General features: G+C 39.2%; 1 protein-coding gene across 2 annotated transcripts in view; it reads right to left on the bottom strand.

Moving 5' to 3' along the window:
- CDK14 (cyclin dependent kinase 14) overlaps window positions 1-16,569 on the bottom strand; it is a 455,945-nt gene that overhangs the window by 291,894 nt on the left and 147,482 nt on the right. For both annotated transcript variants that reach the window (XM_058678236.1, XM_058678237.1), the window contains exon 5: window positions 2,317-2,396. In XM_058678236.1, coding sequence (XP_058534219.1) covers window positions 2,317-2,396 — 80 coding nt within the window. The remainder of the gene's footprint in view (window positions 1-2,316; window positions 2,397-16,569) is intronic.

Genomic DNA, 16,569 nt, shown 5'->3' with positions numbered 1-16,569 from the left:
AGACACTCTGATAAGGGATGTGGGCATATCAAGTGGCAGTTTAACTCACTGAACTGTATCCTGTCCCAAAAGGTGCACCTAAGCACTTTATTAGACTGATTCATTTATCAGTTCCAAGCCTCTTCTTCATATAATCTACATCACATTCTCCTATCAGATGTCTCTTTCTAAAACACCCAGTTCAAAAGTGTTTACCAGCTCTATAATCCACAGTGCAAGATTGCAACTACACATTCCTGAATTCTGCATCGCAGCTGGAGTCAGGACGAGCATATCTTCAGTCCATACCAAGTCTTAGGATCAAGTAATGTTGCCTTTAGTGTTTCAAAGATTGACTGTGCTGCCTGCTTCCAGAATTGTCCTGAACCTACTCTTTAAGGTACCCAGGGTCCTTTCTGTAAACCCACTCAAAATGAACAAAGAGATCATCAAAAATTTCAATTTGACCCTAAATTTCCTCTCTTCAACTTCTCACTTTGGGAGTCACCTGTCACATTAGATTGATGCTCTAATACCATTATTAACTTGGTCTTAACCTTGTAACTATACAAACACACTCATAGTAAAGTTAGGCTGCTTAATTCTACTACACACCCAGCACACTGGGCAGCATGGCTGCTGGTCAGTTTCATTCTTGCTTCCTTCCAGGCCTAGCATGTCACATCTGTCTTCTCATTCAGTCTAACAGAATCAAACTCCATAGAACTCTTAACCTTACGTTCTTACACAACTCTGCAAGAATGCTCTACCTCAGCCAGTCATTTCAATCCCATTATTCTAAATACCCTCATTGTATAACACATACATTTTTTTTTTTACTTTTTCTGCCTTTGCTACTGTTAAATGAAATTCAGCATAGAATATATATACACATAAATTTAAACTTATACAATATATTCAAGGGGCTCCAAAGAGAAAACCAAATTCAAGGATAATGTACACAGGCCCGGCATAATGTTTCCATTAGCCAATCCTCCCTTTGTAAGTGCGAGAATCCTATATGGGTTTTGGTTCCAGTCCCGGCTGTTCTAATTCCCATTCAGTTCCCTGTGTATGGATTGGGAACGCAGCAGAGAATAGTACAAAAGTCTTGGGACCGTGAACCTGGGTGGGAGGCCCAGGACAAGCCCTTGGTTTCTGGCTTTGGATCCGTTCAGCTTCAGTTACTGTCACGGATTCAGGAGTGAACCAGTGCATGGAAGATATTTCTCTCTGTCTCTCCTCTCCATAAATCTAACATGCCTTTCCAATCAAAATTTTAAAATCTTAAAAAAAGGCAATGCATATTTCCCATGAACTTCTTGAAGTGCCTTGCAATTTTAAATATACTAATATATGAGTAACTGATATCCACTCATAGAGATATCTCCAAAAAATATAGACATGCATAGTATGAAAAATATATGCATAAATTTAATGCTTTTTACAAATATATATATATATACATACACACATACGTGAATATTGTGTGTATTTGTATTTTAGAGGCTAAGACAGAGAAGTCTCATCTGCTAATTCAGTCTCTAATTTCCCAGAACAGCCAGGGTTGGAACTGGTCGCCCAGAGCACAGGGACATAGATCAGGTCTCCCATACAGCAGACAGAAATCCTATTAATTGAGACATCACCATCACATCACAGGATCTGTATTATTAGGAAGCTGGAGCCAGGAGCCAAAGAAAGGAATGAACCCAACAGCTATAATGTCATCAATAGTAAAAAAAAATAAACTGAGGTCATATGCCCAGGTAATTTTTGCTTTTGAAAATATGGTAGCCATGAAGCTGCTTACCCAAAAAGTTATGGATACTGAACTAAAAAATTCCCAATAGCAAAAGAAGACATTTCATTCTTAAATGTATCTTTGCGGAAATGAAGCCAAAGACAACTTGACTTTAGTTCATGAAAATTCAAACATATTAAGTAGCAAATAAGTACAGATTATAAAAGGAAATTAAAAAAACAAAGATGTGTAGTACAATATCAAGATCCTCCCAACATGAAGAATTTCTACATATCAATAAAAATCAACAGAAAAAAACAGAATAAAAAAATCAAGAAAGAAAAATTTGAATGATGTGACACCCCTAGCTACACCAACAATGCACAGCAGCTTTCCTCCATATCCATGTACACAGAAGGGTGGCCCTGTTTAGTTAACATCATTGCAGATGATTGAAAGATGTATAGATTTGTACAATTCAATCTACACATCCCCAGAACTTTAAAAGTCTGCACATTCAGAGGTGTGTAATATTTAAACAGCTGGAACATCAGGCAAACATGAAGACAAAGAGAACCAGTAAAACCGCCTACCTTCCCTGATAGCCGTGAAGGGCGTTCCTTCTTCCTCCTGCAGCCTTATCACCTTCAGGGCTACCAACTTCCCATTCACTCTACAAGAAACCAAAGAAAAGATGCAAAGTGAAAATATGTGTGTGCCTGTTACAGCCTTATTTGTCTTCCTTCCAGTTTATACTTTGTACACATTGGCAATGAAAATGTCAGTGACTCAATTACACTGCACAGCAAGACTATTTCAGTGAGGCTGGGGAGTCTATATCATCATCGTAATATTCACATTCTAAGTGTTCACACTTCCAAAGGCTAAGACTCAATCAAAGGGTTTATTTTTGTGATTCTCTGTGCTTCTTCCAGAATGAAACCAGTGCTTAACAAAATCACCATGCCTGACAATTATTCGCAATTAAAAATCAAGCAGTCGAAATAATTCTGTTCCTTTGTATCTGTATTAGCTCCAGCTCTGTTTCTATGGCTGAAATGTCTTCATCTTCCATCGTTAGTTGAGGTCATTCACTCCCCAGGGGCAGACTTGATGCTGAGACTTCTTCCCCCAACCCAACACACCCACCTGTTCCTTTTATCCTATTTTCTCTGTGAGTCTCCTAAAATCGTGTTTTGTGTGTTTCACATTATGTATATCATCAAAAATAAGTTATGAATATACTATTACAGGATTGCACAAGACCTATTCAAAACAGATGGTTCTTTCAGGCATGTTCTAAATGTGTGTCGGCTTTAATTAAAAGTAAGATTGCACTATGGATACAGCTTTTTATCCAGGCAGTTCTGTCAATCTACAAAGACAGGATCGTCTGAGTATCTTCTGTTGGAATGCTCTCTGCTGTACCTTTACCAGGATACTTTGTTAGTGAAAACAGGTTTTTAAAATACCACCTATTAAAAATGCCAAAGATATAAGAATGCAATTGCTGAAAAGTAAATCTACTGCCAGGGCCCCTTTCGCCAATCAGCTCACTTCCTCTGGGGTCACCACTTACCATCGTTCATACGTATTTTTACACATGCAAACTTTCAAGTATACAAGGAAATCTCACAGAAAGCAGATTGCAAGGCTGTGTTAGCATTAAAAAAAAATGAACAAGCAAAAACACAGGGGCTAGAGTTGTGGCATAGCCATTCTAGCCTCTGTCTGATGTCAGCATCCCATCTGGATGCTGTCCAAGTCTCATCTACCCCACTTTCAATCCAGCTCCCTGCTAATGGTCCGGGAAAAGCCGTGGACGACAGTCCAAGTGCTTGGGCTCCTGCACCTATGTTTGGGGATCTGGAAGGTTTTATAATCAGCAAGGAGAACTGAAGTGACCTACAGAACCCAGTGAATGAATCTCAAATTTTAAAAATTTTATTTCTCTTTTTAAAACACTACACCTAATTGATCTGATTTTGTTCAAATCATTGCCACAGATACAAAGCCCAAACGCCAAGTAACAGACCACAGTCCACCATCCAAGCAGCATTTCTCATGTAATTAATTGCTGAAATACACTGTTTTCATTATAGAAGTGGAGTAGGGGCAACTACATGTCAGGTTTCGCAGCAATGCCACCACTCCATCTCCTCAAGCCAAGGAGTATTTATCATTCCTTGGCTTTCGGCTGGAAGGACAAGCCTGTGATGTTTTTGCTCTACAGCCTCCTCTCCTGTGTGCATTACCTTGGTTTTTTCAATCCTGTGTGTGTCCTAGGTGCCCAGCTGCAGTTAGGAAATGACTCTGCGTGGGGTTCAGCTGCAGACAGCCCCTGTGTGCTTCTCTTGAGCCTTTAGGCCTAGGGGAGGTCTCTGGCAGGGCTGGGGCTGGAATCTAGTCAGTGCTGACATCTGCATGATTTGTCTCAACCCAGCCGAGCTCATCACTCACTCCCCAGGGAGGCAGTGACTGCAGCCAGGAACTGGTGTAATGTTCCCTTCATTTGCAGATATCTTCCCTTCACCCATAAAACACACCTTCTTCTCACAAAGCTTTTGCTTCCATTGAGAGCATTTACTTGGCATGAACTGTGGACTCAATTCTGGAATCTGGAGGCCTGGTGCACCTGAGGATTGATATAGTTAAAATGCTCTCAGGCCATGAAAGTACCGCCCTAGAACACACTGGAAACAAACTGTCAACGTTCACTCTTTAAAAACAACTAAAACTGAACCCCCAGCAATCTCAGATATTTGTGTTATTTTTCTGATGAAAAAAAAAATCTTAAGAAATTTTCCATGACACCTACATAAAAGAACAAGACCCAGACTTAGGGAATTCTGATCCAGAACGCCTCCTGAATTGACCTTCCAAGTGTTTTTTGATAGTCGTAACAGTTAATAAGGTTTTATATTATATCATGTGATGCTAAAATTTTCCTGATGATTAAAGTATACTGTATGCTCTAGAACTGAAGGATTTTTTCCCCTGTTTTCTTAACTGACCAATGCCCAATAATCAGACATTTTCTGGTATGCATCAGGTTCTCAAAAATGTTTTATGAAACATTAACATCATGAACCGCTTGACGTTTTCCACCTTGTATATTCAAATTAGTCCAATGAAGCATCAAAATGATTGCTCCTAACAATCTCAGGAGGACAAAGATTTCATAGAACCTTCAGTATCCTATTTCATGTTTGGTATAAATACTCATTTTTCTTTTCCAGGTTAACAGTGTTGGCTTTTTAAAACACATACAAATACAAAAGCGCTCATTTTCTTGAAATTTTAGAATTTAGACAATGTTTTGTTCATTGATCTTTTTTGGATGCAACAGACATGCTTCAAAACATGCAGCATTCTTAATTAATCAACTCAGCACACACCAATACTCAGTACCTCTCTCTTTTTAAATTGCTTCATTGGTTCCCCATTACGAATCATATTGATTATCAAATTGCTCTTTAACCTAAGAGTCACTGTGACTTTTCAGCTCATAATTAGTTTTTCTCTACTTGTCTAGACACTAACCAACTGCTGAATTTCTCAGTTTTAAAGGCAGGTGCTTCCTCCACTTTGGGAAATAGCATCTTTGGAAACAAACAATATAATGAAATTTTCTAATGTAATGCTTCTCATGCTTATTCAATTGGAATTGTCTGAATATTGAAATTCCAGCTGAAAGACTTGCTTGTAAAATTTCAGCTTTTAACGATATCAGAAGAACATATCTGTTAGCCTATGAAAAAGATGACATTGTGTCTTCTAATTATCTTGCAGGTTTCAAGCTATTTTATGAAGGTTCAAAACACACAAATCAAGCATTGATTGAAATAACTTAAAATAATTAAAAAATTCAAGTAGAATCAATAAATTAGAGCTGTTTACAGGAAAACATTGAAGATTCCTCTTTAACAAGTCTTATTAATTAAATGAAAATCTAATGAATAGCAGGCAATCAGGCTTGATTGCCAGTTGAGACATTAATTCAGGTGAACAGCATGGTGGGAAAAATGTTTTAAATTCTGTTAATATTACCACAGAATGTTCTACAGAAAGTACTGCCAAATACACCTGTAGTATTGCTCTAAGCTAGGTAGAGAGATGTTTTATTTCAAAACTTCTTTCTTATCTCTCATTTCCAACAACTGACCTCTGCAGCTTGACCACATGGCGAGGCACACTTCAGGTCCAAGGATGGGTCACTCACAGCTCCAGTCTGCCCATCAACTGGACAAGCCCTCATTGTGCGGCCTGGGGAAGAGCTACATGCACAGACACATGGGAACAAGGGGTGGCTGGGCAGAGTCACGCTGCAGGAGGATTGGATTTCAATGTATTCTTTGCTTTTAGTATTGTAACATTATACATTTTTAATTTTAATTTTTCATGATGCAGTTCCGTAGGCTCAAAGGTTTCCCTTCCACCCACCTCAACTCTCCTCCCACCCACTGTCTTCTCTAATTTCATTACAATAGTCTAGCCTTTCAGCAACATGAATTATTGTAATAAACCCCAATACCTGCCAATTTCAGGAATTCTGTGCACGATTCTGGGTGCCCCAAATTTACAGATATAAAAGGATCTTGTGAGAAGGACCCAAGTTCTACAAGTTCAGAGGGAAAAGAAAATGTATCCTTTCCTTTTGCACATTTAATGTTGTGTAAAATCTATAAATGAAGAATCTCCACATAGCTCAAGGTATATTTTCCAGTCTCAAAAAAGAGAATTTCCTTTCGGAAAAGCAATTCTCAGAGGATGGTCTAACAGGATTCTATTCCATTAGTTACCTCAAATTAATAGGATAACTTAGTACAATAAAACAAAATTACAAATATTATCTAGGTCATCTCTGAAAATAGTATCTATGTGCTAAAACCTTGAAGAAATTATGTCTAGAGGATATAAAGGAAATTAAAGCAATATACCTAAAAGAAATGTAATATACTTTGGGAAATTTAATATGTTCTGCCTCTCTCTTCCATTATGATTTTGTCTCAAGAGAAACTAATACAGAAAATAATATCAGGTACAGGAATATACAATGCTTCTGTCTCCTCATTGTTCTGGTATAGAGGTAACAAAAGCAAATGTGGACACTCCAGAGCGAGCAAAAGGGGAAAATGAGAATACATCAAGGACAACATTTTGGTCTGAACTTATAAACTGTTAGGAAAGTTATTAAAAAATATTGGAGAAATTATATTGTATTATATTTACTAATTTTCTTTTAAAAGCTAGTTAAAATGCTGAACATAAAAAATTAAAAATGCTGAACACATTGCATTACATACACGTTTTAAAAATGAAAACTTCAACAAAATAGTCATGGGTTTGCTGTTGTCATCACCATTCCTTTTATTCATGTGTGAATGAGATGTCATCACAGTCTCATTTAATCTTTGCTACTTTGGAATATCCAGTCTACTATCCTTTATTCCACAAAGCTGAGTTAGTACTTCAAATGAAACTTCCAGCATTGTCCTCATTTTCATAAAAAACAGAAAGATTAATACTAGTGTTAACAGAAGTTCAAAAATTCACAAAAATTAATGTGATGACTATTTATTGAGACGTAACTAAAAGTGTGAAGAAACTAAAAGTATAAAAAGTATTTGCTTTGAGAAAAGAGAAAATTCAGTCAACAATCATTACGAAAACAATTGCTACCAAAGCATAATTCTTCATTATCGATGTTTTATCAAACATAAAACCTAATCAGACTTTGAAACATAAAATTAGAATGATATATGATGTTCACAGGAGAAAAGTGGGAACCTACACGTCAACAATTTTAAACCAGCCAACTCTATACCTTTCTAAAAATAAAATCTGTCACTGAAGGATTTTAGTCTTGTTGATGTGCGATCCCCAGTAACCTCCGTGTCCCTTCAGCAGCTCAGGGAGACTCATCCCTCCACGAATTCAGTGGAGCTCAGACTCCTCTGCAACAACCCAATTATTTTCTTCCTGGAAAAATCTGTTTCCTGCAAACCCAACTCTTCTCTTCAGGTTAAGTCCACAAAAAGGAAGCTTTCTTCAACAAGAAAGCTCAATGAAGATTTAAAGACCCATTCCCCATTCAACAAATATTAACTGACAGAGTGTGAGTCTGTGTTTGGAACAAAAAAATCAATATTGGAACCAGGGCTGTGGCCTATGGGGAAGCTGGTGTCTGCAGTATGGGCATCACATACATGTGCCAGTTCAAGAATCAGTTGCTCCACTTCAGTCCAGCTGGCAACAATGGATGAAGGTGGGCTGGTCTGAAGACAGGAGCTTCTTCCAGCTATGCCATGTTGACGCAAGGGCCAAAGAACCTGGGCCATCTTCCGCTGCTTTCCCAGGCACTTCAGCGGGGAGCTGAATCACAAGCACACCACCAGCCCTGTCATTCAGGTCTTCAATATGGCTTCAGGAATATGGTGCATGAGAAAACTCAACTCAGTGGCAGCCAACAAATGTTCACGCATCTCTGTTCTCCAGTCCAATCGTCTTTGTGACAGGTATCAGCAGCCCACTCTCCTCCAAGTCCTCATCCCAGGAACAAACGAGGACCCCCAACAGGGCTTCAAGGCCGTGCCCTCTGACGCCATCTCCCTCGCTACCTTTCATCTTCGGTGGACCAGGCTTGATCAACTGCCTTCTCCGTCTCTCTACTCCATCTTTGTTTCTTCACTTCAACACTCTTCCTAGTCAGTTCCTGTTCTCCACAACCATTGTCAGTCAGGCCTTGGCCATTCTGCTCTAAAAGGCTATACTGGTTTCTCTGCACTACTGGAATGTGCCCAGCAATCTACTTCAAGCAGTTAAGATTGAGTGATGTGTAATGAGCCAACGCCCTTACCAGGTGCGCATCTGCTTGAAACCCTCCCACTCGGTCCACCTGAAAGCACCACAAGCAGCATCACTCAATTCCCTACCACTGTGGCATCCAGGAGAACATGGCTGGGAGTAAATCCCAGTGTTCCACAGGCAGACGGCTAACACTAGCAGTCCACTGGACAATATGATCTATAGAAAAGGAAAGGAAAGTTCTTTAAGTACATTTTTATGAGCTTATAACTGCCATTTTGGTTTCCAAGCCTCAGAAATCTTCTAAATGACATTTCCATAAAAGGAAGTGGGAAGGAGAAGGATACAAGGGAGAAAACTAGGTCATCAATTGTTCCGCATTCTGATTCACGGAATTCATTATCTTCTATGAATGTGTGAACACTTCAAGATTACTACAGCCCATCCAATTTTCTCAAAGTTTCTCAAAGACAATCTTAAGTGATGGACCACCAGAACCATAGATTTGTTTCAAATTCTGTAAATCAGGACCCAGTGCAGTAGCCTAGTAGCTAAAGTTCTCGCCTTTCACGTGCCGAGATCCCATATGTACACCAGTTTGTATCCCAGCTGCTCCACTTCCCATCCAGCTCCCTGCTTGTGGCCTGGGAAAGCAGCAGAGGACGGCCCAAAGCTTTGGGACCCTTGCACTGTGTGGGAGGCCCCAAAGAAGCTCCTGATTTCTGGCTTCAGATCAGTTCAGCTCTGGCCATTGTGGCCACACAGGGGAGTGAACCAGCAGAGAGATCTTTGTCTCTCCTTTGCTCTGTAAATCCTACTTTCCATTCAAAATAAATAAATCTTTCTTTTAAAATCTGTAAAACCAACATGCATGTCTTAAAGCAAACTCTTGTGGCTAGTGCAATGGCTCAACTGCCTAATCTGCCAGCTACAAGTGTCAGCATCCCAAATGGACGCTGGTTCGTGTCCTGGCTGCTCCACTTCCCTTTCAGTTCCATGCTTGTGCTCTGGGAAAGCATACGAGGATGACTCAAGTCCTTGGGACCCTGTACCCATGCGAGAGATCTGAAAGACTCTCCAGGCTCCTGGCTTCAGACTGGATCAACTCTGGCAGTTGTAGTCATTTGGGGAGTAAACCAGCAGATGGAAGATCTTCTGCTGTAGCTCTCCTTTTCTCTGTAGATTTGCCTTTCCCATAAAAACAAAATAAGATAAACTCCTCAGACAGCCATTGTTCAGTGTGCCATCCCAAGCCTTCTGACCCCTGACTTCACTTCTGTGTCCGTTCTGTGCATTGGTGCCTGAAGCCAACTCTCCTCAGAGCGATGACGCGGGCAAAACAGAAGGTGAGCAGGTGCATTTGTTTTCTGCCACCTGCCACCTGAGAGGCTTCTTCTGGGTGTGAATTTCAAACGCAAGCACATCCTAGGCTTTCAATGCTTTTCTCCCTGTCTCACAGAGCTGTTCTGTGCTTATGTGGTCTAACATTGGCATCTTTAGTTTTGTGAGACTTTCATCACCCATTCTGATACACCAATCTACTGCAGTTTTAAGGCCATGCATACTTGTCAGGGCCCTAAAGGAAGTATCACTTAGATACTAGGAAATATTCCAGTAGAGCAAGAAATAGCACAAATACAGCTCTAGAAGAGCTCATCAACTGTCAGAGAAGATAGGATAGTAAGAAACATGCATGACAGACAACAGCTTTCCAAAGAGAAATAAGGCAACAGTATCAAAGACGAGGAATGCAGGAATTGCTGACACATCAAGGAAAAGCCAAGCCTCAACAACAAGCCCAGGACATCCCTGTTACGGAAAGGCAGTGAGCTGTCCTTATTTCTAAACCATTACAGATGGGCAACTTTGATTTGATGAGATGGGACACCTCATAAAAGAGATGTAAGGTGTGTTGTAACACAGAGTGGCTAAGCTGCTATTTGGAGTGCCTGCCTCTCCGTATATACTGAGGAGCTGGTTCTAGTCTTAGCACCTTCACTTTTAATAGAGTTTGCTGCTAAAGTGCCTTTCAGGTAACGGCTCAAGCACTTGTGCCCCCTGCCAGCTTTGTGGGAGGCCCTGATGGGGCCCCAGCCTCCTGGATTCAGCCTGGCACAGTTCCGGCTGTTGTGAGCATTCAGGAAGAAAATCTGCAGAGGGAGGCTCTCTCGCCCTCTTCTCTCCTCTCACCTTCTCTCATTTGCTCTCTGCTTTCAAGTAGATGAAAAACATTTTTAAAAATTAAATGAAGCTTTTCAGAAAGTGTTTCTAAAGACCAATTTTTTGCACACATTGTGTGATTTGAAATGCTGTGAAACTGAAAAGAACAAACAGATGACAGGATGAGCAAACAACCAAACAGGCAACACAAGGGGGGGGGGGCGCTGTTTCTTCCCCTTCTGCTTCCCTTACTCCCTCTCTCTAGACTCCTGTCTGGGCACACACACTACTGCGGTCTCCGCAAAGGCTGCGTTTTACATTTTTACAGAAATCAAATTTCCTCCTTCTGAGGTCAAGCTGCCACTTCAACTAGATTGTTATCTTCAGTAACGTTTCCCCCGCAGAGAAAATGTTTCAAAGCAGCAAAACAGAAACAGCTCTGCCTCTTGATGGTATGATCATTTTCTCCCAACCTTGCATGGCATTATTCTGGTTCATGTTCACATACCATATCTCATACTATATCTAAAACTCAACAACAAATCTATTTATTCATAATTGTCTTTGTCAGGAACCTAACATTTGGTTCATGGTCACAATGAAGAAAGAAGGAGATGAAGATGCATACTCAACAGTTTCCCAGTTCAGAGGTGTGTTGTAAGCATGGCATCCCACTTCTCTACCAGAGGCACAAACCTTCTGGTGGACACTTAATGCTCAACATCTTTATAAAGAAGTCAAGTTTCCCAGTTCAGAGGTGTGTTGTAAGCATGGCATTCCCACTTCCCTACTAGAGGCACAAACCTTCTGGTGGACACTTAATGCTCAATATCTTTATAAAGAAGTTTCCACTCTCACGGGGAAAGAGCATCTCCAAACAAGATACATAGGATGCACCCATGTCCCCGTATCAGTACGTCACTGATGTACCACAAGCCTCGAAAGTCCCCAAATACTCAGGGCCAAGGAGTGTTAACCATGGACAGCTTGCTATCTTTTTCAAAAACAGCTGCATTAAATTAACTAGAGCTTGGAGCAGCAGGATCAAACAGTTAAAGCAGCCCTGGAGGAGACAGCAAGGCAGGGATATTCAGGGTTTGGTACCTAAAAAAGATCAAAGCACATGTACACACACACACACACACACACACACACACACACTCGAGTTTACATTAGAACTATAATAGCAAGCCAGTATTTGGGTTTGGGTTTGGTTTTTATTTGTTTTGGTTCAGTTTGCCTGCAAGGCCCATGAAGAAGACTTCATTAAAGTAAGAGGGTCATGAGTGATTATTAATTTTGCTATTAAAAATGCATTACTCTTAAAATCATAGGAAAATTAATTAAATATTTTAAAATTTAAGAAACAAAATCAAGCAAAGTCTAATTTATTTATTTTGATATGAGGCTTTAATGATAAAAAGGATTAGAGAACAAGGCCATATGGTATCATGAATCACTTAAGCCTCACAAACTGTTCTAAAAATAGGTGTGTCACTTAAAAATGGATTGTTTTAGGCACACAAGGTGTCAGAGTAAAAAATGATTCAATTAAACATAAGGCTGGAAAAAAACAAATCTACATACACATGTTGAAAATCAGAGGATGTATTAATTCCTACATTACCAAAGAGCAGATTAAAGAAAGTCCTTTACTAACTTCTAAAACTCAGTAATGGGATTGGAGTACAAATCATGCTGATTGAACTGGTTTTACACAGTAAGTTTAAGATTAAGACAGTAATCTTTATGTCAGAAATGACACTGATGTTCAAATACCTAAGATGTTACAAGCCTCAGGCCAAGGACTTCATTTACAATGTCTCATTTAATTCTCATTACACTTCTGTGTGATAGATACCAATATCCTCACTTTATAAAGAAAGAGATCATGGTGGCTGAATAATTTGTTCTAAATTACCAAGTAGAAATGTTATATTCACAACTCAATCTTGGAGATCAGACTTCATAACTCCCTGTGGAGCAGTAATAAGTAAAAGCATGAACCACAGCAGAAGGGTGTTTTATCCATACATTTATGCTATTTATATTATTTATAATACTATTTGTCACAGTATTATTTATATTATATATACTATGTATACATTTTTACACTTATACTATTGCTTCATTTATAAAAGTTACCATATTCAGAGGTAAATTTTTCAACATGTGCATATATTTTACGCCTCTTGGAGACATCCTGTTGAATTGTTATATTTGGTCACTGGGCATAAGGGCAAGCAGTGTGGTCATTTATTAAGAGCGGGAGTGGGATTCTCTGTAAAATGAGTTGACAAGATTCTAAGCTACATATTCCTATCTATCAAAAGTAGAGGCCAACATAAAGGCCTATTAGAGATGACAGTTTATAGGAACCTGGTTAGGAAGATGGCTGGTGTTTTTTGGAAGCTAGAAAAATGTCCTTGTATGACTGGGACTTCAGGTAAGCCTTGAGGATAAGGCAGGGGGCAGGCATTACAAAAACAAAAAAAGGTAAGGTACCTATATATGGTGGGATCTATCATAAAGATTAAGGGATAGAGAAGCAAAAATATGTAAAATCAAGAATAGAAATAGGGAAGACAACTGGACAAAAGGCAAGGCAAGATCAAAAGAAACCTGGGCGCTGGTTCTGTTAGAAAATTGGCCTCAAAAAGTAACTCAACATTGGGTCTGACAGGACACCAACAATCTTATTACTGATTTATTTAGGATGGAAATTCAAAAGAACAGGAAAAAGAACCAGTGAAGTAAAAGCTAACATTAACATAATGTACTTCTGAGGAAGTTAAGTATACATTTTAATTCTAATCAAGAAAGGTTATTTAAATAAGGGTATTAAATCTACTAAAACTGCCTCATAAGAACAGATGGAAACAGACCATAATAGGCATATATTCCTAAAATAAATGAAACCTTCTAAAAAGTGCATAAATTTATAAAATTCCATTGTTGTAATTAAATCTACATAATAAAAAACATTTGGCAGCAAAACTTTCATGTAATGACAAAGAAATCTGAGTGCACCACTTGTTGACTCCAACTAACCTGCTTCCAATGCTTTCTAAGCAATCAGATACGGCTTTGCTGTCATCGAACGTTAGCAGTCTATTCCAAAGGAAAAATCTGCTTTGCTGGGTTTAACTCTAAGAATCGAGTAAAACTGCCATACTTTCAAACAAAAATCTATTCAGTGACATTAAGCTTCAGCTACAAATCCAACTTCTAATAAGAAATCTAATTTCCTTTCACGTGATACAACACAATTTAGCCAATCTGAGGAGCGTCAGTGCTATATGCCTTCTTCTACAGCTAAATGTCCTTTCACACAGTGTAATGAAGCCTCCAGGAGTGAGGAAGCGCAGTTAGCTATCTCAAACAGGGACTGAAAAAGTAAACACGCTTGAAAACTAGGTTACATAAGCTCTTTCTGGTCACAGAACAATTTGTGAAACTAAGAAATTGTGCCTTCCTACATGTCTGCTTTGTCAATCCATGTAATTGCCAATATGAACAGCAATTTAGTAGGCTTTTCACTTAGATTGAAAACAGTCAGCAGAAGGAAGTTATTGGTTCTAGGGGCAACAAAAACTCACAAGCAATTGAATATTTGCTCAGTTTACATCTCTGCAACTGGAGCAGTTTGGAAGCCACCAGGAGTCATCCATAACAGCAAATAGAAACAAAACTCCAGCACAGAATTTAACTGGGAATCTGGTTCAACAAAATGATGAATACTTTAAAGAAGCTTTATCTGACAGCTTGTGTCAAGTGTACACAAACAATATAGACAGACATTTCTACACACAAATACACAACAAAGTGACTAAAAATGAGAACTGAGATGACGAGACTTTGGCAAGAGTTTCAAAGGATACAAATGCACAGACTCACTCTTTAATTTCACATGGACTATTTGGCTGCACTCACTACAAGAGCCACGGACATACTCTAGATGAGGGTGAGTTCCTGGTTTACAAAAAAAAAAATTCTTTTTGAAAAAGAAATTTGTTTCCTGAAGCAATCAATCTTACTACACATTTTAGGTCCTCTATTATTTGTGAGACATAAAAAATGTTCTAAGGGTGCTGGGGAGGCAAGAGTTATGCTGGCCATATATTTGTATGGCAATGAACAAAAGGGTAGTAACAAAAATGCTGCCATCAAATACTAGCCTGGAGTCTACAAGAAAGGTAACAACAAAATAGAAAATTTTATCCAAAATAAATCTTTGCAACAGAAGGTGCTCTATTTCATGCAGGAACCCAATAAACAGAACACACAAATCACATGAATCAAGGAAGGGCAGAAAACGGTTATGATATCACTGTGGCATTGCCTAAGAGCGGCGGATGGCATGATTAGTGGCTGAAGAGAAATCACGTTTGTGTGTAAGGGAGCTAGGAAGATCATGCAAGAAACTGGCTTGTGTTCTAAACAGAACAAATACCAATGCAAGCTAGGGGGCATTCAGATATCAGAATGACAGATTTCAACCTCCTCCCCGGCTACGACATCGGACTGGCAGGTGACAGGGTCTGAATTCGGACTCTTCCATTTACCCTGTGCGACGGTAGGCAAATTACCTGAGTCTGTTTCTTCAACAACAAAATGGGGGAAATTATCTTATTTCTAATCTTTTTGGGGATTATTAGAGAAAATAAATAACTAACCATTAATATTTACTGAACATGTACCACATGTGAAATAATTAAATATTTTAAAATACTTGGTTATGTATATTCTATGTATATAAAATCAATTCTATTTTAATCCATCTTTATGGGTGAGAAAAAATAAAGTTTACGGTGATAATATTTATTTCATGACTCCAAATTACAAAGGCAAAGAGTATCAAGTGAGAAGATTCACAAAAATTTGACTGATTTTTTTTTTTTTTAATCACAGCTAGCATTAGTGAGGAAAAGCGGGTCAGGAAGAGAAAGCAATGAGTGATCTAGGAAATTCAAATTTGTAATCTGAATTTTAAGAGAACATGAAAAGAGAGAGAAGGCATTTAAGAGGGATCATTTTTCTCACAGGTTTAATTTCTAAATGATTTGACAACAAAAATCAGTATATCAGATGTTCACATGAATACATCAGAACAAGAAAGGGAAAGGAAGTAACTGGGACGATGGAGTAAAGCTCAAGTGACAGAGACAACAGAGTTCCTCAAATATCTGCATCAGGAAAACACCTTAGGGGTGTGCCTCCGGGTGGTACCTCGTTGTGGCGTGCCCTCGAAGCTGAGAAGCCTCCATGAAGCTGCCAGAGCAGAGAGCATCAGGCAGGACAGGCAGCAACAGCGGCTGCAGGTGCCAGGCAACATGCAAGGTGATGTGAAGCCTTTTCAAGACCTGCTGTCGGAGGTCGCCAGACAGGAGAGCTAGCGATTCAAGTCTTCTGCCCCTGCTACAGCAGGAAGTACTGGACCAGGGGCGTGGCTCTCAGGAGAGGGGACCACTCATGATGAACTAACACGGACCAGCGGTCTGGGAAACGGCCAACACTGCAATCATCACAAAATGGAATGCTCTGAAATTTTCTATAGTAATAATAATAATTTTAAAAACAGTTACTACAGCTTAATTATCAAACACTGCCCTTTAAGGAAGACAGATGCTCTAACTTGGAAAAAAGATTTCTTGTGTTCCCCTGGGATAGTTTTTCCAAAGAGAGGATTCTTTTTTCTATTTCTAGCAAATAGCATGATAAATGTTTGGAAACTAAGCTGTTTTCTTGCATGGTGAAACAGATTTGGGCTACAGAAATAAAATGGAATAAAATGTATGAGATCCTCTGAGGTGGTAAATGATTCTTTTCCATTATTTTCTCTTTTTTGAAATACCTACTGCCTTAAGTTGTATGATGTC

This window comes from Ochotona princeps, chromosome 20 (assembly GCF_030435755.1).
Source record: "Ochotona princeps isolate mOchPri1 chromosome 20, mOchPri1.hap1, whole genome shotgun sequence".
Taxonomy (NCBI): Eukaryota; Metazoa; Chordata; class Mammalia; order Lagomorpha; family Ochotonidae; genus Ochotona; species Ochotona princeps.
This window is presented reverse-complemented; position numbering and strand designations above follow the sequence as displayed.